Source organism: Myotis nattereri, assembly GCF_964212035.1.
Source record: "Myotis nattereri genome assembly, chromosome: 15".
Lineage (NCBI taxonomy): Eukaryota > Metazoa > Chordata > Mammalia > Chiroptera > Vespertilionidae > Myotis > Myotis nattereri.
The window spans coordinates 49,218,571-49,243,348 of record NC_138090.1 but is presented as its reverse complement, the minus strand read 5'-3'; the positions used below and the strand labels follow the sequence as shown (position 1 = coordinate 49,243,348).

The 24,778-nt window shown below is 58.7% G+C and overlaps 1 protein-coding gene across 1 annotated transcript; it reads right to left on the bottom strand.

Annotated features, from left to right (window-relative positions):
• Window positions 1-24,517, bottom strand: PPFIA3 (PTPRF interacting protein alpha 3). The gene is made up of 29 exons (XM_081108413.1): window positions 24,174-24,517; window positions 19,883-20,137; window positions 19,551-19,652; window positions 19,019-19,183; window positions 18,585-18,659; window positions 18,074-18,148; window positions 16,838-17,059; window positions 15,366-15,512; window positions 15,139-15,273; window positions 14,439-14,522; window positions 14,159-14,290; window positions 13,639-13,701; window positions 13,442-13,521; window positions 12,312-12,456; window positions 11,561-11,748; window positions 10,049-10,271; window positions 9,249-9,412; window positions 8,993-9,120; window positions 8,150-8,243; window positions 7,880-7,961; window positions 6,952-7,152; window positions 4,663-4,725; window positions 4,473-4,499; window positions 3,260-3,435; window positions 2,571-2,668; window positions 2,187-2,362; window positions 2,027-2,095; window positions 1,641-1,812; window positions 1-921 (listed from the first exon to the last, which is right to left on the bottom strand). Exons 2-29 carry the CDS (start codon window positions 20,120-20,122, stop codon window positions 863-865), a joined length of 3,585 nt encoding a protein of 1,194 aa, XP_080964539.1. The 5' UTR covers window positions 20,123-20,137; window positions 24,174-24,517; the 3' UTR covers window positions 1-862.
• Window positions 24,518-24,778: the final 261 nt, after the last annotated feature.

The following is a 24,778-nucleotide window of genomic DNA, read 5'->3' as shown; positions in this document are numbered from 1 at the left end:
CGTTTTGAAACAGCTCTCTTTACCCGTGACCACTGAGTGGCGCCTGAGGCGGGGGGCCGACCAGAGTCCGGGGCGCGAGCTTCCCCCGTCCGCCCTCCCGCCCACGGCACGTCGCCCAGTGGCACCGCGGCAAGAGGATTCTCCCATGCAAACCCCGGGCCGGGGGGGAGCGGGGAGCGCGCTCTGCGCCCCCCGCCCCTGGGGCACGGACACGGCCACAGCACGGGGGGCGGAGGGCCCCGGGGACACGAGACACTGGGGGGAGGGACCCGCCCGCAGCTGACCTCCGGCCACCGGGCACCGGAGGCGGCGGCGGGGCTGAGTGGCACTGGGGGCGAGGCTTGTAGCAGCGAGTCCCCCCTCCCCTCCTTTCGGACGGAGAAGGAAGACTTGGGCCCCGCGACCGGGGAGAAAGGGGAGGGGGCGGCCTGCCCTCGCATGCGGCCCGGGAGGGCAGCCCCGCCCCCTCCCCGTGGGGAATGGGCACCCGTCTCCCGTCGGAAACTGATCAATAAATTACAAAGTAGAGCCGAGGGAGATGGAAGTTTGGGGGCGGGGTTTCTTCCTGCCCTCTCCTTCCCCCCCCCCCCTCGGTCCAGTTCATGTGGTTTGGTCCAGGCCCCGTCCATGTGTGAGGCGGGGACGCGCGCTCCCCTCCAGTCTGTGCAGATGGTCCAGGCGGCGGCGCGCTCCCCGGCGAGACCACACTGGGCGGGAGGGGAGGCAGCCCGGCCTCCGGGAGATTCTCCATCCGCGTGAGGTCGCCCACACCGACGCCGGCAGCACGTGGAGCGGTGAAGATCCATTGCGCTGCCCCAGACCCCCAGGGTCGCCCAGCACAGTCCTCACCTGGAGGCCTGCACTAGCAGGAATAGGTCCGGACCGAAACGCCGTCTGCCCGGGAGTTCCCAGAAGTCTGGCCTGGAGGGAGAGCGAGCAGCGGTTCAGCGCGCGCGCGCACCCGCACCCACACCCACACGCGCGCACCCACACCCACATGCGAGCACCCACACCCACACGCGCGCACCCACACCCACATGCGAGCACCCACACCCACACGCGCGCACCCACACCCACACCCACACGCGCGCACCCACACCCACATGCGAGCACCCACACCCACACGCGCGCACCCGCACCCACACCCACACGCGCGCACCCACACCCACATGCGAGCACCCACACCCACACGCGCGCACCCACACCCACACCCACACGCGCGCACCCACACCCACACGCGAGCACCAACACCCACACACGCGCGCGCACCCACACCCACACGCGCCCACCCACACCCACACGCGCGCACGCCCTGTCCTCCCCAGGGTTTCTCCGATCCTCAACCCCAAGCTTCCTTCCTGGGAATGACAGCCAGCCCGAATCCTCGTTGGCTTCCCTGCCTTTCCCGCAGGTTCGTCCAAGGTGCCCCAGATGACACAGGGCGAGCGCATTTCCCACCCTGGAAAGAGGGTGCGAGAGCAATCCCTTCCACGCCCGGCGGAGAGAGTTGGCATACAGGAGCGGCCCATGTGCCATGAGCGGGGGAGAACGGGCCAGGCCATTTCAGGGCCTGCAGGAGGAGGCCTCTGGCATGGAGAGGTGGTCCTTTTCTCCCACCCCGAAGAAGGGGAGCCGCCCACCTTCCGACTGCAGCTTGCGAAGAGGGAGCCCCGGCGAGCCCAGGGCCCCCGCTGCGGCCGACCGGAAGTTGGGAGGCAACATCTCAGCGGAGTCGGGGCTGACGCCTCGGAGGTCCTTCTCTCGGAACATCTTCCGCCAGGACGGGGAGCGGCTGAAGGACTTGGCGCTGTCCTAGGTACAGGAGCCGGGCATCCGGTGTGGCACCAGGGCCCGGTTCTGACCCCGCCCCTTCCTTGGACTCCACCCCTTCCGTATTTCGCCGCTTCTTCCCACCCCGCCCCTATCCTGGCCCCGCCTCCAACCTCGACTCTGAGCAGCCAAGCCCCACCCCTTCAGCTCCCACCCTGAAGGTGCAAGGAGCCAGCCTCCGGAGCTGGGCGCCAACCTCGTCCAGCCGCCTGTCTGTGCCCAAGGAGATGAGGTTACTGAATTCCTTTTCCAGGAGCTGCCGGGCCTGGGGAGGAGAGGCGGGAAAGGGGTTGCAGCTTGCAGACTGCGAGGTGGGGAGGCCCAGTACGCTCCGGGCCCAGCGGCCGCTCACCCACCTGTGCATTCTGCGTGGGGATCTGCAGGAGCAAGGCCAGGTCGGAGTAGTCAAAGGTCTCGTCCAGGGCCAGCAGCGCCCCGTGCACCCCGCTCTCCGTGAGGTTCGTGGCAAATTCCTTCAGTCCCAGTCCGGACACCCAACCCATGACCCGCTCATTGGACCACACCATCACATCTGGGGACCAAAGGAACCCTCAGCTGCAGGCCCATCCAATTTAGCCCATCCCTTCACCCTCTTTCCTGGCCATGCCTCCTAGACCGGCTCCACCCCATGGCTTATGGTAGCGCTTTTCTTCCCCCGCCTCCCTCCCCTTGTCTTTCTCCAGCCCGGCCCCAAGCCTCGCCACCGGCTCCCAGAGGGACTCTTACCCCCTTCTACTCACCTCGGATCTGGGTCTGACTCTCTTCCCGCCTCCGCTCCAGGTCCTTCCGGTCATAGTTGAGCCGTTTCAGGCACATGATCCCGTAGTGCAGACTCACCCTGAGCAGCAGGGGAAGCGGGGTCACAGGGGAGGGGAGCCTTCACACCCCAGTGGCCGCTGCTCCCGCTGGGCCCTTCCCACCACCTGGTCTTCTGGGAGAGGCCAGTCTTGTTCTATTGCAGCGGTTCTCAACCTGCGGGTCGCGACCCCTTTGGCGGTCGAACGACCCTTTCACAGGGGTCGCCTAAGACCCTCCTGCCTATCAGATATTTACATGACGATTCATCACAGTAGCAACATGACAGTGATGAAGTAGCAACGGAAATACTGTTATGGTTGGGTCACCACATGAGGAACGGTATTGAAAGGGCCAGAAGGTTGAGAACCACTGTTCTATTGGGTCGGTTCTAGTGACTGCCGACCTCAGAGCTGGGGTACTTTCAACAGGCAGTTCCTATTCGCAAACCTGGAAGGGGGGTGGGGTCAGCTAGCCAAGCTGCCTCAGAATTTGGACTCTCCCTAGTGGGTCATCTTACTGACGGAAGAGGCACGGGGTCGATTTCCAGAGAATCCCATCACCTGTCCCACTGGCCCAGACTCTGCAGGAGCGTGGCCCCCCCGCCCCTGGCCTGTCCTGGAGGCAGCCCCACCTGTGGAAGCTGTCCACCATCTTCAGCTGGCCGCGGAGCTCCTTTTTGTTGAGGTGGTCCAACATGCGGGCGTCCACCAGCGACTCCATGAAGTAGCTGCGGTACTGGGGCAGCCCCAGGCTGGGCAGCCAGTCGTTGCCCACCCACTCGTGGTTCATGTCGCCATATGCCAGGATCTGGGGCCATGGGCAGGTAGGGGAGGGGTCAGGCCCTGGGACCCCTTCCCGTGTATGTATGCAAGGGTACGGTCTACCCCCCCAACCCAAGGTCCTGCTTTTTCCACCCCACAGCCGGACAGTGGACCCATCCAATGGTGTCCCCTGCTCCCTAAGAAGGACAGGACAGAGCCGTGTCTACTCGAGTGTGGTCCTTGGACCCACGGCATCACCAGCGCCTGCGAATTTGCCGGGATTGCAGAATCTCAGCCCCAGGCTACTGACTGAATCAGAACCTGCGTTCTCACAAGATCCTCGGGTGATGTGAGCCGTACATTACAGGCTGAGAAGCGGTGCTCTAACATGGCCCCAACTCAGAACAGATCAGCCCAACCTCACTACGCCCCCGAGTTAACATCATGGATTCTCCCAGCACAGCGCTCCCCACAGCAGAGAGTCATGGAGTCACCCAGCACCCTGGCACTGTCCCGAAAATACTAGTTCAATGCTGGACCCGGCCCGGGACAATATTCTGGATCGGCCCAAAGTCCTTCCCGGACTTCAGCATAATCCATGCCTCCCCCTGGCCGGAAGCCAAGGGCCCGGGGCCCGCACACTTCTTTCCAACAGGTGAGTTCATGCCTCCCCCTTCTTGGAGCTCCTCCTCCCCAGCTTCTCCGCCAGACGTGCTGCCCACTCCCCAAATGCTTTCCCCTTTGCCCGGTACACTTTCCCCGCAGCCAGCGCGGAAAACGGGTGCTCCGTCTCCCTCTAGTCATAGCAATGGAACAACCCCCGGAGCCCCCACCACCCTCGATCATGGGGTGGCCCGTGCACCAAGCTAACAGCTAACAATGGAACCACCCGGCTTCTGCCCAGACCCCCACCAAACCACAGTGAGACAGTCCAGAGCCGAGCTCCGCACAGCGCCCCCCCCCCCCCCCGCGGTGATGAGGGGATGCCCCAGCGAGGATAGGGGTGGGGCTCGGAGAAGAAGGGGCGTCCATGCAGCGTGCACAACCTGGTCATGCGCCCCCTTCCCGCCCCGCGCCCCCTACCTGCTCCCAGCTGATCTCCTTGGTCTCCTGACCCGTTAGTGGGAAGAGGGGAAAGAAGGGATGGGTTAAGGGGGAGGCGAAGGAGGGCGGGAGGAAGGAACAGACGGACAGACAGCCACAGACTCGCCCCGTTCCGCCCCTCCCGAGAGAGTTAGTGCCACCCCCAAAGCCGCCGGCAGGGGGCACTCACAGGCTTCGTCGTGGCCGTGAGGGACTCCATCTCCTCATGTGTCATCCACACGTTTCCTGTGGACTGAGGGGCCACGGGGTGTTAGGGAAGGCGAGAGAGGACTTCCAGACAGGGAAAGGGGTGGGGGGGGACGCTCCTGGAGGCTCGGGTCATGCACATTTATACACAGTGTACTTTCTGGCTGAGAAAGGCCAGTCACTGCTTGGACAAGCCAGGGACAGAGGCAGGATCGTTTATTGAGCACCTGCTGTGTGTATCAGAACTTGGGCTTCGGAGATGAAAAATTCAGGTTCCCATTGGGGGCCTGCTGGGCATTTTGCCGTGTGGCCCTGCGCCAATGCATCACCTCTGTCCACACGAATGTACAGAAAGGACGCAGAGCCGAAACCGGTTTGGCTCAGTGGATAGAGCGTCGGTCTGTGGACTGAAAGGTCCCAGGTTCGATTCCGGTCAAGGGCATGTACCTGGGTTGCGGGCACATCCCCAGTGGGAGATGTGCAGGAGGCGGCTGATCGATGTTTCTCTCTCATCGATGTTTCTAACTCTCTATCTCTCTCCCTTCCTCTCTGTAAAAAATCAATAAAATATATATTTAAAAAAAAAAAAGAAAGAAAGGACGCAGAGTGAGGTGGCAGATGCAGCAATGGGGCGAATGTTCTCGGGAAGGAGGATGTGCGTGCACATTTATTGAGCACCTGCTCCCAACAGCCCCCCAGGGGTTAGGAATTCAGACATGCATTCAATCATGTGGGCCCTGGCCGGTATGGCTCAGTAGGTTGGGCATCTTCCTTTTTATTTTTATTTTTTAATATATTTTATTGATTTTTCACAGAGAGGAAGGGAGAGGGATAGAGAGTTAGAAACATCAATCAGCTGCCCCCTGCACGCCCCCTACTGGGTATGTGCCCGCAACCAAGGTACCTGCCCTTGACAGGAGTCGAACCTGGGACGATTCAGTCCACAGGCCGACGTTCTATCCACTGAGCCAAACCGGTTAGGGCGGTTGGGCGCCTTCATATGCACCCAAAGGTTGTCGGTGTGATTCCTGGTCAGGACACATGCGGGGATTGTGGCCTTGATCACCAGCAGGGGGCGTGCAGGAGGCAACCAATCATGTCTCGGTCTCCCATGGACGTTTCCCTCCCCCTCTCATTCTCTCTCTCTCTCCCTCCCCCTTCTCTCTCTAAAAATCAACAAAACATTTTTTTAAAAGAAAAATGTATGTAGCCCTAGCCAGTTTGGCTCAGTGGATAGAGCATCGGCCTGTGGACTGAAGGGTCCCAGGTTTGATTCCAGCAAAGGGCATACGGCATGTGCCCAGGCTGCGGGCTCAATCCCCAGTAGGGGATGTGCAGGAGGCAGCCAATCAATGATTCTCTATTATCATTGATGTTTCTGTCTCTCTCTCCCTCTCCCTTCCTTTCTGAAATCAATAAAGATACATTTTTTTAAAATGTATGTAATGACCCCTGAGTGCCAGACACAGCTGTAGAGTCCGGCATGTGCAAGGGGAAGTTTGAGTACAGACTGAATAGTAGATGACATTAACAATAACGGTCGTGTTCTTAGGTGTGACAAGGGCACGGTGGCTATGTAGGGGAAAGTTCTTATTTTTAGGGGACGCCCGCTGAAGTAATTTGGGGGGCCTACTGGTTATGATGTCCACACATTACATTCGAGTGCTTCCGATGCACACATTCACGTGTGAACAGCAAGCGTGGCAAAGGGCTAAGTGCTGCATTAGGCACGGCACGCATGATTTTCTGTGTGGAATGCAAGGATAAAGCATGAGAAGGCAGTAAATGCTATGGAGGAAAATCAGGTCTTAATGTCCTGGGGTGATGGGCAGCAGGCGACTAGTTTCGCTGTTGAGTGAGAGAGGCCTCTCGGAGGTGGTGACATTGAGCTGAGACCTCAGGGATGACAAGGAGCCAGCCTTGGGGGAAGCGGGGAGGGGGGTGCTCCAAGAAAAGGGGGTGCCAAGGAGCAGAGTGAGGGAAGGAGCGGGCAATGGCCTTTCATCAGGGGCCTTGCCGGGAACCATATGGGTTTGTCTTATTCTCCAGGATGGGTCCCTCTGGCTGCGGTTGAAGACAGACTGAAGTTTAGGGGTTCAGGGGAGGCAGGGAGACCTGAGGGAAGACCCCCTTCCCCCCACAATCCAGGGGCATAAGGGGAGTAGAGGTCTGTAGGACGGAGCTGGAATAAGCAGGCCGGGATTGGCTAGTCTGAAGGCCAGAGGCGGGGCCTGGAGGCGGCCAGGGCTGGGATGGGCCAGTGGACACTCACTGTGCGCGAGGAGGCGGGCGCAGAGGGCGAGGTGAGCGAGACCATCTCCTGGATGGCCAGGCGCAGCTTGAGCCGGTGCAGCGGGTTGCTGATGCCGATCTCCCGCTGGATCTCCGTGTCGGACAGGTTGGCCATGATGGCCCCACTCTTGACATTGGCCCGGCAGGCGGCCACATACCACGCAGGCATGCCTACCCACAGCTGGGCCAGCGGAGGAGGGGGAGAGAGAGACAGGCAGAGGAGAGACAGCCGATATCACACAAGAGGAGAGACGGGGAGATGGGGGAGAGACAGAAAGAAAGGGAGAGACGGAGACAGAGAGCCGGGGAGAGGCAAGTGGGGGGAGAACAGAAAGACACAGAGGTCACAGTGGGGAGAGACAGACAGAGCAAGTCAAAGGGCCGTGAGTCAGGGAGCCACGGGGAGGCCGAGGGGGAGAGTCAGGGAAAGGCAAGGAGAGGGATGGAGAGAGACAGAGATCAGGAGAGACACACAGAGAGGAGAGACACATGGGGAGGGAAAGGAGCAAAAACATTGGGGGAGACATGGGGAGAAATATGGGCCATGACAAAAACAGAGATGAGGAGAGAAGCAGAAACATAGACAGGGAATCCGAAAGGGAGAGAGAGCGAGAGCGAGAGCGAGAGCGAGAGAGAGAGAGAGAGAGAGAGAGAGAGAGGAGCAACAGGAGACCAGGACCAAAGTGAGCATCCCCGAGGGGCGGGGCGGGGGGGGGAGAGCGGGGGGGGGGGCAAAGGAGAACAAATAAGGAGATCACAGGAAGCCTGACTCCTTCCAGGGCCTCATCCCCACCCCACTCCCCCATCTGGGCCAGGAGGATGATGCTAAGTGGACCCAACCAGCCCTAGTGGTGGGGTTGTCACAGGGGTTGAAGGTCAGGAATCAGGGCATTTCTGGGCCCCAGTACCTCCAGCCAGGAGACCACGGTGGGGCCATCCCAGGCGGCAAAGGGCAGGCCCTGGCGGCAGGCCTCTTCCAGAAGTTCATGCCTGGGAAGAGGGGGCCAGGGCAGAAGCTCTCAGGGGCAGAGACCCCAGCCCTCCTGGGTGGCCCCCTTCACCACAACCCCCTCTCAAAACACTGGTTATGAACGTAGGAAACCTGGCAGGAGGTTCCAACAAAATGCATGCGGATCTTTGTAAGTCCCCCCCCCCTCCCTCCCCACTCCCACACTCACTTCCTCTTGTTTCTCCGGTCCTTGTCTCCTGGGCCTGTCAGCTTGGCTAGCCCCAGAGGGTCGGTGGCCAAAGTCTCATCTGAGGGTGTTCCAGCTGGAGGCAGGGAGGGGCCAAGATTTGGAGAGTCTCAGGGGGAAGCAGACTATTTCATGCTGGGGGTGGTGAGAAGGAAGCCAGGAGAGCAGAGGCCCCAAGGGAATAGTCAATGAGGCCACAGAGAGGAGTGATCAAGCCATACAGGGACCAGGGTCACCTCCCAGGCAATAAATCGGAGAGAACCCCAAAATAGGGCAACCATTGGCCTGGCCCTGCCAGGGTGGCAGTGGTGTGCTGCCAAGTGTTTAGCTGGCTCCATGAGGAGGAAGGAGCTATTCCTTGATTTGTTGCATTTGCCCATTTCTACGGTGTGAATAATCCCACTGTGCCACTTTCAAGCTGCCAACGTGATGTCAAGCAACTCACAAAATGCCTGAAAATTTAACTACTGGCTCTCACAAGCCGATACAAGAAGGCTCCAGCACACCAGGTGCTCTGCCTTTAGGATGCGCCTCCCTAAATGGGAAACGACAGAACAATATGATTTAGCCCTCCAGTCACTCAAGCAGGCCACAGAGGGCTCTTCCCCCCCTCCCCCCTTCCTCTGCCAAGTCCTGTCCCTTCTACATTGTAAATGGATTACCAACTCAATGAGGACATGAATGAAAGTCAAGTGAATATGTAAAGAAGAAGGAAGAAACAAAGCAAGGATGGAAGGAAGGAAGGAAGGAAGGAAGGAAGGGAGGGAGGGAGGGAGGGAGGGAGGGAGGGAGGGAGGGAGGGAGGGGTAGAATCAGGGCACTCACCCAGAGAGGAGCTGTCCCGTCCTGGCGGTCCCATTCGCCCCTTCTCCTTCTTGCCAAAGAGACGACCTATGGATGACTTGATGCTCTTCTTCTTGGGGGCTTTGTGCAGGGAATCTTGGGTGCCCTCACTGGATGAGCAGGACAGGGTGAGGGCAGACCCCATCTGGGATGTGCCCATCCATCCCAAGTCTTTGTCCCCTCCCATGTCATCCTCCCAAGCAAGCCCATCCCTGTCCCATCTCTTGTCCCTGCTGACCTTCCCCGTGAGGGCCCCCCATCTTCCAGGGATCCTGCCTGCAGTGCCAAGGCCTGGGTCATTCTCTCTATGCGGGCAGAGCGGGGCGTGGGAGGCGGGGTGTCTCCTGGGATGGCTGGCCCCTCCCCTCGTGGAGCCCCAGCTTCATCCTTGGGGACATGATTCTGGGGATAGAGAAGGAGAGAGGCTGGATTAAGTTGGAGTCATATTGGGGGTTCCTCGTTAACTAAAATATCTACTGGGGGATGTATGAGGCATCCCTGGTTTGGGGAACCATTTCTGAAGGTAGCCTAGGCCAAGTGGGATGAAACGTAAAGCCAAAGATTACAGTCCCACCGGAGCTAAAGCCCATATTGATAGTTTCATAGCTTATGGTGTCAGAAGTGGGATCTGTGTGGCCCCAAGGAAAGCCACTAGGTTATAGGTTCTGAAAGCAGAAAAGCTTGGGTTTCGGGCAATAAAATAAGATTAATATCCATTATGCATCCCTCAAAGGTCAATTATGAGGATATAATGGCAGTTCTCAAACGTATGTTCAGTCACAGAAGCATTTTTAAAAATCACTTGCAGAAACGTAATGCATAAAACTGGTCAAGGTAGACCAGATCTAACGAAAATACAAGTTAGGATTCTCCCAGTGGCTCAGTCCTCCCTTTGCCCTTTGAGTTGGAATCTTTAGGGAAGATAAGGCTGCTTTTGAAAGCCACTGGTGTGAGAAGTTATTGTTGCTATCTGTTGGGGAATCCTGTTTCTGACCTCCTGCCCACCCCATGAAGCAAAGGAGACTTCGGAACACTTACAGCTTTGTCGGCGCCCTCACGGGCAGGACTAGGGGGTGCCAGGCGGGGTGTTGAGTGGCCGGAGCTGGGAGGGGAAGGACTGGCAAGGGTAGAGGTGGTGAGGGAGGGGGGCAGTGAGCAGCTACTGCGGTAGCGGCCCAGTGAGTCCAGGGCAGAGCCAGATACCCGGCTCTCCAGTTCTTCTGCCCTTTGTTCTGTTGTCTCCTTCTCCTCTTGGATTAGCCTGAGGAGGGAAAGGGGAGAGACGGGTGAGAGGACTGAGGCAGACGATGGGAGAGGGAGTCTGCGGATCCCAATGAGCCAGAAGCTTAGGGAGGCACAAGTAATTCTGAAGAAGGCATAATGAGGTTAGAGGGTCTTGGTGGATTCGTGATGTGAACCCACCAAGATTCAAGGGGGGGGTAGGAGTCATGATGGGCTCAGGAGGTCAGGGAAGTCGATTAGAGACAATGATCAGGGTCTGCATCAGGATGACCCTGATGATAACCAAGTGGTTCTGGAAAATCATAAAGGGATTTTTTATGGGAAAGAGATCAAGGTTCAAGGAGGACAACAAGAGCAAATTCATAATAAGATCCAGATGAGATCTGGGACTCAGAGGTCAACCTAGGATCTAGGAAAGTCTTAGAATCATTTTGTATATGAGAGTTGCTTACTCAAGTCAGACCAAGTTTGAATGGAAGATGGTAGTCATGTTGGTATATTTGCTGGGTCCATGGAGGGTGTATTATTAGAGAACTAGAGGCCCGGTGCACGAATTCGTGCACAGGTGGGGTCCCTCGGCCTGGCCAGCGATTGGGCTGATCAGGACCATATGGTGGGAGGTTGGACGGCTTGGGGGAGGGACCATGGGAGGTTGGCTGTGGGAGCACACTGACCACCAGGGGGCAACTCCTGCATCGAGTGTCTGCCCCCTGGTGGTCAGTGTGCGTCATAGCTACCAGCCAGTCATCTGGTCATAATGGTCACTTAGGCTTTTATATATAGAGATTGCTAAATAAGGTAGTTGCTGGGGAGTTGGGGTGTACTTTATATAATGGGTGAGTCTTCAGAAATTGAGAATTCTTGTTATATATTATCTGTTGGGTAGAAATTCTTGGTATGGAGAATTGCAGTTCTTGATGTGTTAAAGTGAGGCTCTTGGTGTTTTGGGATGGGGTGCTTGTGTTGAGAATCGTGGGGGACCAGGATTCCCTGGGTACTGTTTGTGTGAAGCCATTAAATCCATGCTGTCCTGGAGGATTGTTGATGTACTGGATTGAGAATTTTGGTATTTGGAGGTTCAGTCTTTGCTGTGTTGGGAAATTGTGAGTACTTAACTGAGGGATATATATGTATATACGAGACTCCTGGGGGATCCCTGGATACTGGAGGGAGTGTCGGGCTGGGAAAATCCCCGTGAGGACAGTGGGAGAGGAGATAGATTCTGGCCTTCACAGCAGACTCCACAGCGAGAGGGGCTGTGGGGTGAGCCCAGGCAGGGCCGTGCGGCAGGACGGGGCCGGTGCTCACTTGATCTCCTTGTTGATCGCTTCCAGCTGCTCCTGAAGCATGATGGCCAGTGTCTGCACATCGGCCTGCCCGCTGGGGGAGAGCAGCTCAGCCCCAAACATCCCCTCCGCCTCCTCCTCATCTGAGCCATCCAGTTCCCCAGGAAACGGGGGTGGCATGGACCCCGCAGGGGCCGACCGCTCCCACTCCTGGATCTGTGTGGAGAGAGAGGGGCCCCCAGCGGGCAGGAGAGGAGATTGGCCCTGGGTTGTCCTTCAACTCTCCTGACCTTGCCCGCCCTTCAGGACCCCGCCCACGTCCGACAGGGACTGCCCCCACCCTGTGATGGGGCCCTCACACTTTTCCCAGCTCTGCTTTGTCTCCTGACAGGTCCCTTTCCTTGACCACCCCAACCCTCTGAGGACTCCGCTCCCTCCCCTGATTTCACTGTTTTCTTTGGCTCAACTCACTCACTTTCTTCACTTAACCCCACCCATTCTAGGATGCTACGCCCTGCCCACCATCCCCCCGGAACCATCCCCCTCACCACCCCATCATCCCTCTAAGGTTCTCACCAGGCAGGATTTCCGCGAAGAGACATCCAGGCACGTGGGGAAGAGGGAGTTGTGGGAGAAGGACAGAAGACAGCATGGGTCCGGGGGACCCCGCTCCTCAACCCAGCCCCCTCCCCGAGCCCCGTCTAATAGACCCCAGTTCCCACTGTTGCCCTCCCAAGCCCTGCTCAACCCAGGCCCCAGAAGTGGCTGCTGACCTTGGAGGGCTCATCCTTGACCCCTGACCAGCGGCTCCTCTTGCCTGCTCGGCCACTGCCAGCCCCATAGGGGTCCAGGTGGGCACCGGAAGGTAACGTAGGTGCCTGGGAATAACGGAGCTCCAGGGCACTGCCAGGGAGAGACCTGTGGGCATGGAGAAGACCGTCAGAGCCCTGGCTGGTGTGGCTCAGCTGGTCCAGTGCTGTCCCGTGCCCCGAGAGGTCATCGGTTCCATTCCGGTCGGGGCACATCCCCAGGTTTCAGGTTCAATCCCCGGTGGAGGGGGGTATGCAGGAGGCAGCCGACGGATGTTTCTCTCTCTTTAAAAAGCAATAAAAACATATATTTAAAAAAATATTAATAAAGAAGAAGGCAGAGACTAAGGGGTCAAGAAAAGAAGAGCTGAGCCCTGGTCAGTGTGGCTCGGTTGGTCGAGCGCTGTCCTGTGGACTGAAAGGTCACAGGCCCGATTCCTGGTCAGGGCACATGCCTGGGTTGTGGGCTCGATCCCCCATAGGGGGCATGCAGGAGGCAGTCCAATGATGCTATCACATCACACTGATGTTTCTCTCTCCCTCTCCCTTCCCCTCTCTCTAAAAAAATCTATGTTAGCCGTAACCGGTTTGGCTCAGTGGATAGAGCGTCGGCCTGCGGACTGAAGGGTCCCAGGTTCGATTCCGGTCAAGGGCATGTACCTTGGTTGTGGGCACATCCCCAGTGGGGGGTGTGCAGGAGGCAGCTGATCGATGTTTCTCTCTCATCGATGTTTCTGGCTCTCTATCCCTCTCCCTTCCTCTCTGTAAAAAATCAATAAAATATATTTTAAAAAAAATAAAAATAAATAAAATAAAATTAAAAAATCTATGTTAAAAAATTTTTTTTAAAAGAAAGCTGAGGTAGGAAAGGGCCTTTGGTCAGGAGATTAAGAGAGGGATCTGAGGTCAAAGGTCAGGGAAAAGGATCTGGTGTCAGTGGTCATGAAGTCAGGGGTCAAAACTAAAACAGACTCGTGGAAGTCTCCGGAAGACAGGCAGCGGGTGCAGTGGGTGTGGGGGAGGCCGAGGGATCAGAAAGGATGAGCCTGGCCAAGGGGGTCCAGGGGTAGAGGGGGCAGGAGCGCTGCTGTCACCTGGAGTAGGAGGACGGAGGCCGCCCCCGCAGCTGGTCAATCTCCATCTGCATTCGCTCCATCTCCGCCAGGAGCTGCTCCTGTGGGGACGGGTCAGAGGGGTCAGGTCAGCGTGTGCCCAAGGCACAGCCCTCCCAGCTGGTTCCGACCCAGCAGGGCCTGCCATTGCCCGGGCCTCCCGCCAGGACCCGCCATACTTTGTTGAGCAGCAGCTCGTCCTGCAGTTTCTTCATGTTGGCAATCTCCTCACTCAGTGAGTTCTGTGGGGGACAGGGGTGCAGTGAGGTGGGGGGGAGCCTGAAACGGAAATGCTCTGGGGGCCCGAGAGGAGCCCCATGAATGAGGTGTGCATGAATGGTGAGCTGGAGCACATGGGGGTTGTGGGTCCAAAGATGCAGCGGGGTAGGGGATCCTGTTCATGGGAGCCCCAGAATTCCACATCCTGTGTAATTAGAGGATTCAGTTTGAGGGTCCCTAGGATAAGAGGCTTGGGGGGAAGCCAAGAGCTCAGGGTACAGGTGCCCCAGAATTCAGCTCTTGGGGGATTTAGGTGAAACAGTGGTCGGTGCATTACGGCAGAGAAGTCTGTCGGATGCGGGAGGCCCCGGTTTAGGGGGATCTCAGATAATGGGTCTGGGGGGACGATCCGGGGCCCAGGGATTTGGGCAAGAGGTGGCTCAGGATGCAGGGCTATCGGAGTGCTGGCTTGGGGTGCACCTTCTCCTCCAGCGCCCCCATCCGCTCCTTGAGGTGCAGCTGTAGCCGTTCGTTGGACTCGCTCAGCAGTTTGTCCACTGTCTCGGACAGACGCTTATTGTGGTCATCGTTCATCTTCTCGCGCTGCCTGGCCTGCCCCGAGGAGAAGGGACCGCGGGTGCTCAGGCCCACCGGGTCCAGAGCGGAGCCCCTGCTGAGCTCCTCCCACCGCCTCCAGGCCCCGCCCCCGCCTCAGGCCCCGCCCCTCGCCTTCCCTGCATTAGCCCGTTCCTTCTCTCACCCGCTGCAGTTCTTGGTTCTTCTCCTCCAGCTGGGCCTCCAGCTGCCTGAGCCGCTCCTCGAAATTCCCATGGCGTTCCTCAGCCTAGAGGATGGAAGGAACCATGACGTCTGACTTGGCCCCCCTGGGACCCAGGCAGCCTCCAGTCCCACTTCCTCCAAGACCGGTACCAGCCGGGGCCCTCGTCCACGGGCTGTGTTCCTTTCCTCAGTTCGTGTTCCAGGCCATCCATCCTTTCAGTCCAAACTAGAGAACTCCTCCCCACACTCCCCGTCGCAGACCTCCAGACCCTGCCCCCATTCCAAGTTTTATCCCTTCCCCAATCCCCAGGCCCTGATTTTTCATCCAAAATCCAGGCTGCAGGTCTGCGACCCTTCCAGACTCCAGGCCCCGCCCCCTCCTCCGGGCCCCGCCCCATCCAGACTCCAGGCCCCTCCCCTCCTGACCCCGCCCCCTCCTGACTCCAGGCCCCGCCCCCTCCTGCAGAGACTCACGGCCCCGCCCCCTCCAGACTCCAGGCCCCGCCCTCTCCTGCAGACTCATGGCTCCGCCCTCTCCTGCAGAGACTCAGGCCCCTCCCCCTCCTGGCTCCGCCCCCATAATCCAGGCCCCTCCCCTCCTGACCCCGCCTCCTTCTCCAGACTCCAGGCCCCGCCCCCTCCTGCAGAGACTCAGGGCCCCGCCCCAGGCCGCCCCTCACTTTATTGAGGGCCGCCACACGCTGGGCCAGCTGCGCTTCTATCTCGGGCAAGGTCTCGGCCTTCTGCAGCGTCTGCTGCAGCTTCTGCTTGGCGTCGTCCAGCCACTCGGCCAGCTGGCGGCTCTTCTCTTCGCTCTAGGGCAGGACAGGGACAGGATTGGGGAGGAGCTGGGTCTCCCGGCAAGGACCTCGTCCTCAGCGCCCCTTCCCGGCCCCCGGCGCCCCACCTGCCGGTACAGCGAATCCTTGCTGGCCAGCTCGTTCTCCAGCTTGTCGTTGGCGTCGTGCAGGGACGTGGCCTCGCGCTGGGCACTCAGGTAGCGCTTCTCCAGCGTCGTGATCCGCTCCTCCATGTCCTCCCGCTGGGCCAACGCCTGCAGAGGTGGCAAAGGGCCGCGTGGACTACAGCTCCCCAAAGGCCCTGCGGGGAGCCTAGGCCTAGAACCCCAAATCAGGCACCCCAGGGAATCCTGGGAAATGCAGTCCCCTGGCTTCTGGGCATCAGAACGGTGGAACCAAACCTGCCAAGAGCCCCCGGGAATAGCCAACGTGAGGTCCCTGCCACTTGAAAGTTCGAATGGTGGTACCACACTGCCCGCGAGCAGCACTGGCTTAGACCCTCCGCATGGGAATGGCCCCGAGGCTCAGGGGATGGGAAGTCTCCTCCACTCTTCTTGGGCCACTTGCCTCAAAAACCCAGGACTGAGATGTTTCGGCAACTTGTGGCACAGCCCAGGCTTAGAGTCACAGAGCAAGTGCCCTAGGGCAGTGGTTGTCAACCTTCTGGCCCTTTAAATACAGTTCCTCATGTGGTGACCCAACCATAAAATTATTTCCGTTCCTAGTTCATAACTGTCATGTTGCTACTGTGATGAATCGTCATGTCAATATCTGATATGCAGGGTGGTCTTAGGCGACCCCTGTGAAAGGGTCGTTCGACCGCCAAAGGGGTCGCGACCCACAGGTTGAGAACCGCGGCCCTAGGGCCTCCTGGGAAGCCAAGGCCCCTTCCATCTGGGAGGCAGCATCTCCCAAGATCCCCCAGAGTAGCACAGGCTCAGAACCCCAGAAAAGGTGCTCCGGGGTCTCCTGGGAGGTGGACCTGAGTGTGGCTCTTCCTAAGCCTTAGGAGCACCCTAATTAAGTTAATAACAAGGTACCTACCTATATAGTTTAATTTTAAAAAAATGTGGCTCTCAAAAGAAATCTCAATCGTTGTACTGTTGATATTTGGCTCTGTTGACTGAGTTTGCGGACCACTGCCCTAGTGGATGAGAAAACTAAAGTGCTCACTATTCTTCCTCATCCAGGGCCTTCCTTGGAGAACCCATGCCTACATTTCTCGGCAGCCCCTGGGGCATGGGAGTGAGAATCCAGGAGCCTAAGCCCCGAATGGGTTGAAATGCAGACCAAGGAATTCAGTTTGGAGGCACAAGAGGATTTGCCAATGATAACATCACTACGAACAGTTCCTGAGTGCCCACTGCGTATGTGCCACATGCCAACCCTCTGACAAAGCTGTGAGTCCCATGTTACAGGCGAAGAAACTGGGGCTCAGAGAGGGAGAGAATCTACACGGCTTATGAATGGAATCCGGGTTCCACCGTTCCTGAGCTCTGTGACTTGGGGCAAAGGGACGTGGGGACGCGTTCTGGGAGAGGAGGGACAGAGGGCAACCCACCAGCGGCTCCGGCCTCACCTCCTTGAGGTCGCGCTGGAGCTTGACGTTAGCTTCCTCGGCCTTACCCAGCTCGCGGTGGGCGGTGCCCAGCTCCTCCTCCAGCTGGCTCATCTGGCGGCACAACACCGCCAGGCGCTCCCGCAGCTGGCACACCTCCGCACGCTGCCGCTCCAGGGCCTCCTCCAGCTCAGCCGTGCGCCGGTTGGATTCGCCTCCAGGACCCAGGCCATTGGCAAGGGCCTGAAGTGGGGACCGTGCGGAAGGAAGGGACAGAACCCAGAGCGGGGAAACAGAGACAGAAAGAAAATGCAAGGTAAAAACACAGTTGATGGCAGGTGAGTGGACAGAGTGAATCAAAGATCAGTAAGGGTGCCCTGCCGGTGTAGCTCAGTGATTTGAGCACCGAACTATGAACCAGGAGGTCACGGTTTGACTCCCAGTCAGGGGGCTCCATCCCCAGTAGGGGGCGTGAGGAGGCAGCCGATCAATAATTCTCTTTCATCATTGATGATTCTCTCTCCGTCTCCCTTCCTCTCTCTGAAATCAATAAAAATTTAACAATATATCAGTAAGGGTCTTGGAGGTCACAGTAGTTAGCGAGGTGACCTGAATCAGGTCCTAGGAGCTCAGATGTCCCAGGGTCAGTGAGGATCATATCAAACATTAAAAGAACCATCACGGCCCAGCTGGCGTGGCTCAGTGGGTGAGCGCTGACTTACGACCCAGGAGGTCAGGGTTCGATTCTCCGTTAGGGCACATGCCCGGGTTGTGGGCTTGATCCCCAGTGTGGGGCGTGCAGGAGGCAGCCTATCCATGATTCTCTCTTATCACTGATGTTTCTATCTCTCCCTTTCCCTTCCTCTCTGAAATCAATAAAATACTATATATATATATATATATATATATATACATATATATATAATATTTTATTGATTTTTTACAGAGAGGAAGGGAGAGGGATTGAGAGTTAGAAACATCCATGAGAGAGAAACATCCATCAGCTGCCTCCTGCACACCCCCTACTGGGGATGTGCCCGAAACCAAGGTACATGCCCTTGACCAGAATCGAACCTGGGACTCTTTAGTCCACAGGCCGACGCTCTAGCCACTGAGCCAAACTGGTCAGGGCAACAATATATTTTTTTAAAAGAAAGAAAGAAAAAAGGGACCATCACAAAGTCAGAGGAGAGCATGGAGGTCGGAGGGATGAGGATCAATGAAGAGCAAAGGGAGTGAAGGACTTCCGCCTCTTACCTGCCCGTCCCCATCCTTGCCCGGCTCCTCCAGCCCCGATCGGCGCCTGGACAGCTGCTCTCGAAGGTTCAGAGTCTGGGAATGGGAAAGGGAAATCGGTGCGAAAGGAAGACTAGCTCCTTCCCACTGGCCCCAGCCGTCTAAGGAGAGGCCATGGGAGCCCCGGGTCCTGCCGGGGCTGCCCTCGGACCCGGTGCTCTCCTATCTCTCCTTAGCTTCCCAGCAGGGACGGGAGTTGGCCTTACTCTTGTCCTCTTTAGCCCGACTTTTCCCACTCAAACATTCCCTCTCAGAGTGGGCTCTTCCCGTTGGCCCCGACCCCTGGTTCTCACCTCAGTCTCACTCTCACTAGACAGTTCTCCTCCAAGCCCTGAGGGACCCCACTGGTTCTCTCCATAGTCCAACCCCACTAGTCCTCTGCTATAGTCCTGCCCCCAACAGATTCCGGAACCCAGAATCAGCCCACCCCACTGGGAGCTCCTTAGTCCCTCCCTCCCCTTCTCCGCCTCACCTCCTGGTTGCTCATCTCCAGCTCCTCTTCTAGTACAGCCACCCGCTCCAGCGCCATCCGCAGCCGCTCCCGGACCTGGGGATGGGGCAGGACGGGAGTGAGATGGAGATCAGATCCAATGTAGGACAGCTGGCCATGGTGAAGAACGCCCTGGAACGGGCCTCGTAGGGAAGGTTAGAGTTCCTCTATCTATAATGGATGTGCAGCCCCAACCTGCCACCAAAGCTTAGCCCGGCCACGGGGAGCCCCGCCTCGTTCACTTTTCCATGATCAACCAACCAGTCAGGTCAGCCTGCAGAGTCGGTCGATCAGAGTCAACTTTTCCCCCCACTTAGGACATCCCTAACCAACCACAGCCAGAATCTCTGCAGCTCAGGACAGCGCCAGCCACCTGCGGGCTTCCCTTCTACAGCCAGGCTCTTCAAGCCTCCTACCTTCTCATCCAGGGCCTTGTGGTGCTCGAAGAGGGATTTTAGAGCCTTGAGCACCTCCACCTCCGAAGAGACCCCGCCCGGGGACTGGGCCTGGCGCTTCACCACGGTCATGCGCAGTGACCGCTCGTGTCTGGACACCAGGCACTCCAGGTGCTCCAGCAGTAGCTGCAGGGACAGGACACCGGGTCAAAGGGGCAAGGGAAGAGAGGCAGGGTCGACGGGAAACGTGGCTCAGACAGGTGGGTTGGACACATGGGGAAAGAGGTGAAGCCAAGCAAACGGTAAGGAACGAGGCAGGTCAGTAAGAGAGGGATCTCCGAGGTAAGGGGCGGCGTCAGGGAGGAGTGGCACCGAGATAGAGGCCGTTACGGAGAGGGGGAGAGACGGGAAGGAAGGAGGGGACCCGCGGACACCAGCCGAGAAGTGGGAGCAGGGAGGAGACAGGACCCCAGGTGGTCGGACCGCAATACCGCGAGCCCCCTCCCGGCCCCCCCGCCCCTCGCCTGGACCGCTTAGCAAGGCGCTCGCTCACCCGCGTGTTGTTCCGTTCGGCCTTCAGCTCCGCAATCTCTTCTTCCCGCTCCAGCAGCTGCTCTCGACACAAGTTCAGCTCCTTCGTCAGCGCCGCAAACTCCTGTCCAGATGTGGGCAAGAGCGGGACCATCCGATCAATCCTTCCCCACCTCCCTCGTGGAACCCAACTGTGGGAAAGCCCCGCCCTCCCCGATAAGCCCCGCCCCCTGAGCGGCTCAGGCCCCGCCTCTCCCCGACAGAGCCCGCCCCTGGCCCCCGCCCTCCCAGGCGCCGTGCCCCGCCCCCTCCACGCCTCCACCGCTCGAGGCCCCGCCCCGGCCCCGCCCAGACCTGGGGCAGCGCGATGCTGAGCTGGCGCTGCAGGGAGTCCTTCTCGTGGCCCAGCTCGCGCAGCCGCAGCTGCGCCGTCGCCAGCCCGTCCTGCGCCTCGCGCAGCGTCTCCAGCAGGCGCTCGCGCTCCGTGAGCATCGTGACCATGAGGCGCTCCAGCTCGCCGCCCGCCTCGTCCGGGCCCAGCGCCGAGCCCCGCCGGCCATCCTCGCTGATGGTGGGCATCACCTCGCACATCATGGCGGCGGTGCTGGCCTGCAGGGGCAGCGAAGGGGCAGGGAACAGCGGCCGGCCTCGTCAAGGCGCAGGCAGGGAAACAGACAGGGCCACTCGGCTCATGCATGGAGGAAACCGAGGCAGAGCCACCCAGGCATATTGCACAGGACAAACTGACGTCTGTTCATTCTGATCGTGGCCTAGGATAGACTGAAACCCATTGCTCTCGGGGAAACCAGGACTTGGGTACCTGGGTGAGAGCATTTGGGGAAACTGAGGTCAGTCTCCATCAGACACCGACGGCAAATCTGGGCCCGCCTGGTCCACCGCACGCAAGCCGGGTGCCCCAGGCACTGCCTCCTGAGTGCGTGGGGAAAAGTCAGCTCCTACCTATTTTGGCCACGCTGAGAATCGCCCTCCACCCACTGCATGAGAGGCAGAACTGAGCCCCTGCCAGAACCGTGACTTCAGGGGGACACAGGGCTGCGGTCACAGAATTAGGTCACTGGTACCCGATTAGCTGCTATCCAGCTCGATTCCCCTCTTCTTCAGCTTCTCATCCGGACCTCAACTCCAGAAGAATCTAAAGACCCACTCCACTTGGAGAAGGGGGAGCATGGAGGAGGGCGGGGTAGACTAGCCATCTCCCACAACCCCGGGTGACCAAGATCCAGCTCCCTCCTTCATCAGGTCTGGGAGTTCCGGCCCCAAAACTCAGGAGTCTGAGCCTCCAGCCTCCCTCCTTCCCAATCCCGGGAGTCAGAGACTACAGCCTCTGCTCTGGGCTTTAAACCTCCAAGCTCAGACTCAGAAATCCCAACCTTCAGACCCCTGCTCCCCCAGAACCCGACAGGCCAGGCCCCCAGGACCCAGGAGCTGGGGCGCACAAGCTGTGGGCGGGGATGAATGGAGTTCCCCGGAGCCACTCCCTCGAACGCATCAGGTCGGACAGGTCCAGCTGGCCCAGCCGAAAGCAGGAGGGACTTTCATTCGCTTCCCCTCTTTCCCTCTCTCCCATCTGGCAGTGGCATAACCGGTTCTAAGAGGAGATAATTCCCAGCGCCACCCCATTTTCGGACTGTGTCTAAAGCCTGGGACTGGGGCCTTGGACTTCTGTGAGGAGAGAAGGGGGGGTGGTGGCTGGGAGAGCAGGCAGCTGGGTCCCTTGGATCTTTGAACAGGTACATCTGGGAATCTAGACACCTGAATCCCAGAACTCAGAGGCCAGATTCCGGAATATGTTCACCAGAAGGCAGGCCAGCCTTAGGCCCCAAACCAACATGGTATCTAAAACCCAGAGCCTGGTCAGGGGATGCAACACAAGATGCTTTAAGGAAGCTGTTCTAGAACTTCAAATTCACTGAGAAGGAAACAAAACACAGCAAGGCTGGGCACAGATCTAGAAAGCCACCAGCATGTAGATACAGCATAGAGTGCAGAAAGAACGTATCCTTCCATGTGTATAATGTGAGCTGGGTAAGAGCTGCACTTCGGGCATATTCTAGAAGCCTGTTCTGAAACGTTGAACCAGCCAAGAGCAATCAATAACTTAAAAAGCAACTGGGTGACCTCAGAATGTTATCTAAGGATATACCTAATGCCATGCACAACAGACCTCGTCAGGAGACATAATCTAGAATGCAAAATCTACCAGAGATGAGGGTATAACACGGTTTGCCATCTTGGTTTTCTCATGTGTCTAGAAGATAATGCTAGAACTCAGAATGAAAAAGAGATGCTCTAGAATTCAGGACATGCCCTGGAGGGGAAGAAAAACCTAGAAAGTAGCGAGGAGTTTGTCTGGAACTTAGTCGTGCCTGGGGGAAGATGTAGACGATGCATGCTTGGAATTGAGAATTTACTGGCATGGGGCCTGAGCTGGCAAAGGAGAGATAGGGTGCTCTGGAAATGAGGACACTTCCAAGCTGAAGACTCCAGAAGAGGGGAGAGCCCAGAGCATGATTAGAACGCTGATGTGGCAGGAAGAGCAGGAAGCCCACAGTCCACCAGGGGACAAGTTCTGAGCCAACATCACACGAAGGAAAAGGTGGGCGGAGAAGGTGGGAATGGAATGGATGGGCCTAGAACCTAGAACCTGAGGAGGAAGATCTAAGGTGGAACGCTTCAGAGGGAGTCTTCTAGATTGTAGACTGTAGAACTGGCTGGAACCTGAAGCAGAAAATACATTCTAGAGTTGGTGGCACAATTCAAAGGCTAGAGCACATAATCGGCAGACGCTTATTCTAGAACTTAGAATGTCCCTGGGAAGAGAATGGAATGTAGAACAATGCCAAGGACATGGCTGGAATGTAGAACACACCTAAGATGAAATTTTAGCAGAGAACAACCAAGGACTGGGTCCTGTCCCAAGAGACAGTGGGATCAGAATGTGGCTTGCGGGGGGGTTCTTTAGATATTCGAATTCATCTGGGGAAAGACATGCCTAGAAATTAGCATCAAGCCTAGAACTGAGAACACGCCTTGGGCAAAGATGGAACAGAGATGTTGACTGGGAATGTTCCAGGATCTAGAAAGAATCTAGAAGGTGGAGTGCTACAAGGGCAATGTTTAACCGGAAATGTGGAAGGCAGTGAGTAGGTTCGATCATCTAAGGAGCCGAGGCCACAGAACACATTTGGAGGAAGGCATGTATGTTTGGCTAATAGAGAGTGTATTCAGAGAATGGGCCATCACCATATGGGCCGCAGAAGGCAATGGGGTGCCAGAAATATCTCAAGAAGCTGGGTCTCAGGGGAGAGAATAGAGTCCCGGGCAGCCCAGCAACTGACATGAAACGGGGATGAGGCAGGAGTTTGCCAAGGCCGCTGGGAGGTGTCATGTTTATAGAGGGATGGTGAGACCAGGGGGACCTGGGTCCCTAAGAGTAAGAGATGAGGAGCTAGAAACCTGGGCAGGAGGAGAGTAGATTCGGGGACCTGGACTCCTGAATCCTTGTGGAGGTAAAGGACTGGGGGGGCGCTGAGGCAGATGGCCTCAGTACAGGCTGGTGACCAATACAGAAGCTAGGATCTGAACGCCTGGGTCCCTGATGGGGTGCAGGGCTGGGGACAAGACGTCTAGTCTCCAGGGGCGGAGGTAGGGGGTGGGGAGGCAGATGCCAAAATATGGCATTAACAATTGCATTCTGAGTCCCTGGAAGGGAGGGAGTCATGGCGCCTGAATCCCTAAGGGGGCAGATGCTGGGGTTCGAGGAGGCTGGGTATATTTGCCTGAGGAGCGCAGGGGCTGTGGAGCTGGGTGTCTAAAGGGACAAAGGCTGGGAACCCGGGCCCCCGGATGCCGATTCCCCTAAGGTGCATGGGGCAGGAATCTTCAAGAAGCCTTGACTCCTGAGGAAGGTGCTGGGGTCCCCGGAAATCTAGGGTGCTGAGGGCCGGGCCGAAAGCCTGGCCGGAGGAACCCTGAGGCCTGGGAGTCAGTCCGGGTCGGGGAGGGCCCCGGGTATCCCCGGGTCAAAGGCGCGGCAGGGGGGATCCCCGCGCGCCGCGCCGCCGGCGCCCCCTTTCTGGCGGTGGCAGCGGGAGGTGGGGGAGGCGAGGCTGCCGAGCGCGCTGACCATGGACAGCTCCAGAGCGGGCCTGTGTCCAGGGTGGCCGCGGGCCGGCCTGGACCGGGGGACGCGGCCGGCGGCTGGAACCGAAGGGCTTGAGACGGGCAGACGGGGTGCGCGAAAGGGGCGCCATGCGGACGCGAGCGGGGACGGGCGGCCCTCGCCCCGGGGAGTGTGACACGGCCGCGGCGGGTGTCCGGGACTCTCCGGACCGGGCCGCGGAGGAGGACCTAGACCCGGAGGGGCTCCCAGGGCTGAGCTGAGCTCCAGGCTCCTGGGCCCTGGAGGAGGCGCCAGGCGGCGGTCTGCCCGGGATCCTAGGGTTTGGCTGGGGACTCTGAGAGCCGGGAGGGGCACACCTGACTCTCTGGGGCTGGGCTGTGCAATCTGGGCTCTGGGGTCCCCGGGGATGAAGAAGGGAATCCAGGATCTCGGGGAGGCGGGGAAAGCTAGGCGAGGGGTCCCCGGGGTGGGCGCTGCCTGGCAGGCCGGGCTCTTACCTACCTGGTCCGCGGCGGCTGCGGGCGGAGCTGGGCTGCAGGAGGGACGTGGGGTGGGGTGGGGGGACCGGGCGGGGCCCCTGGCGGCGGCCGGGGCCCGGATCTGTAGCTCTGGAACCCTGTCTCCGCCGCTCGCGCGGGCTCCGCGTCTCTTGCTCCGGCTTTGGGCGCTGGGGACCCCACTCCCTCACACAGTCTTACAGCCCTCTACCCCCTAAAATAGTCCCCTAACCCTGTCACCGTTCAGCCTCCCCCCACGAGGCCGCAGCCGCCAGATTCAGGGGTGCCCACCAGCGCCCCCAAAAATCCCACCTTCCCCCCCAAAAAAATTCCCTCCTCCCTCCCCCCAACAGCTCCCGGGCGGTCGTGGCCCCTTTAACAGGAGACTGACAGACGGCTCTGAGTGGCCAATGGGAAGCAGCGTCGGCACCGGCAGGAGGCTAAACCCCGCCTCCGCACGGGCCGGGAGGGGTCGCGCGGGCGGAGAGCGGGAGGCGGGGCTCGAGACATATCAGCCAATAGGCGTGAGGCGTGAGGCAGCTGGGGCGGGAGGCGGAGCCCGGCCGGGAGATGATGTCACCTGGAGCGAGTGGCGTGCGGCGTGGAACG

Excerpts from the sequence above, each read along its gene's own strand:
- PPFIA3 (XM_081108413.1), bottom strand. The coding sequence starts at position 20,122 with ATGATGTGCGAGGTGATGCCCACCATCAGCGAGGATGGCCGGCGGGGC. Across the intron at positions 14,523-15,138 it reads GTGTGGCGGCCCTCAATAAA|GCTGAGGAACGCCATGGGAA; the intron begins GTGAGGGGCGGC and ends TCCATCCTCTAG. Across the intron at positions 3,436-4,472 it reads AGGAGATCAGCTGGGAGCAG|ATCCTGGCATATGGCGACAT; the intron begins GTAGGGGGCGCG and ends CCATGGCCCCAG.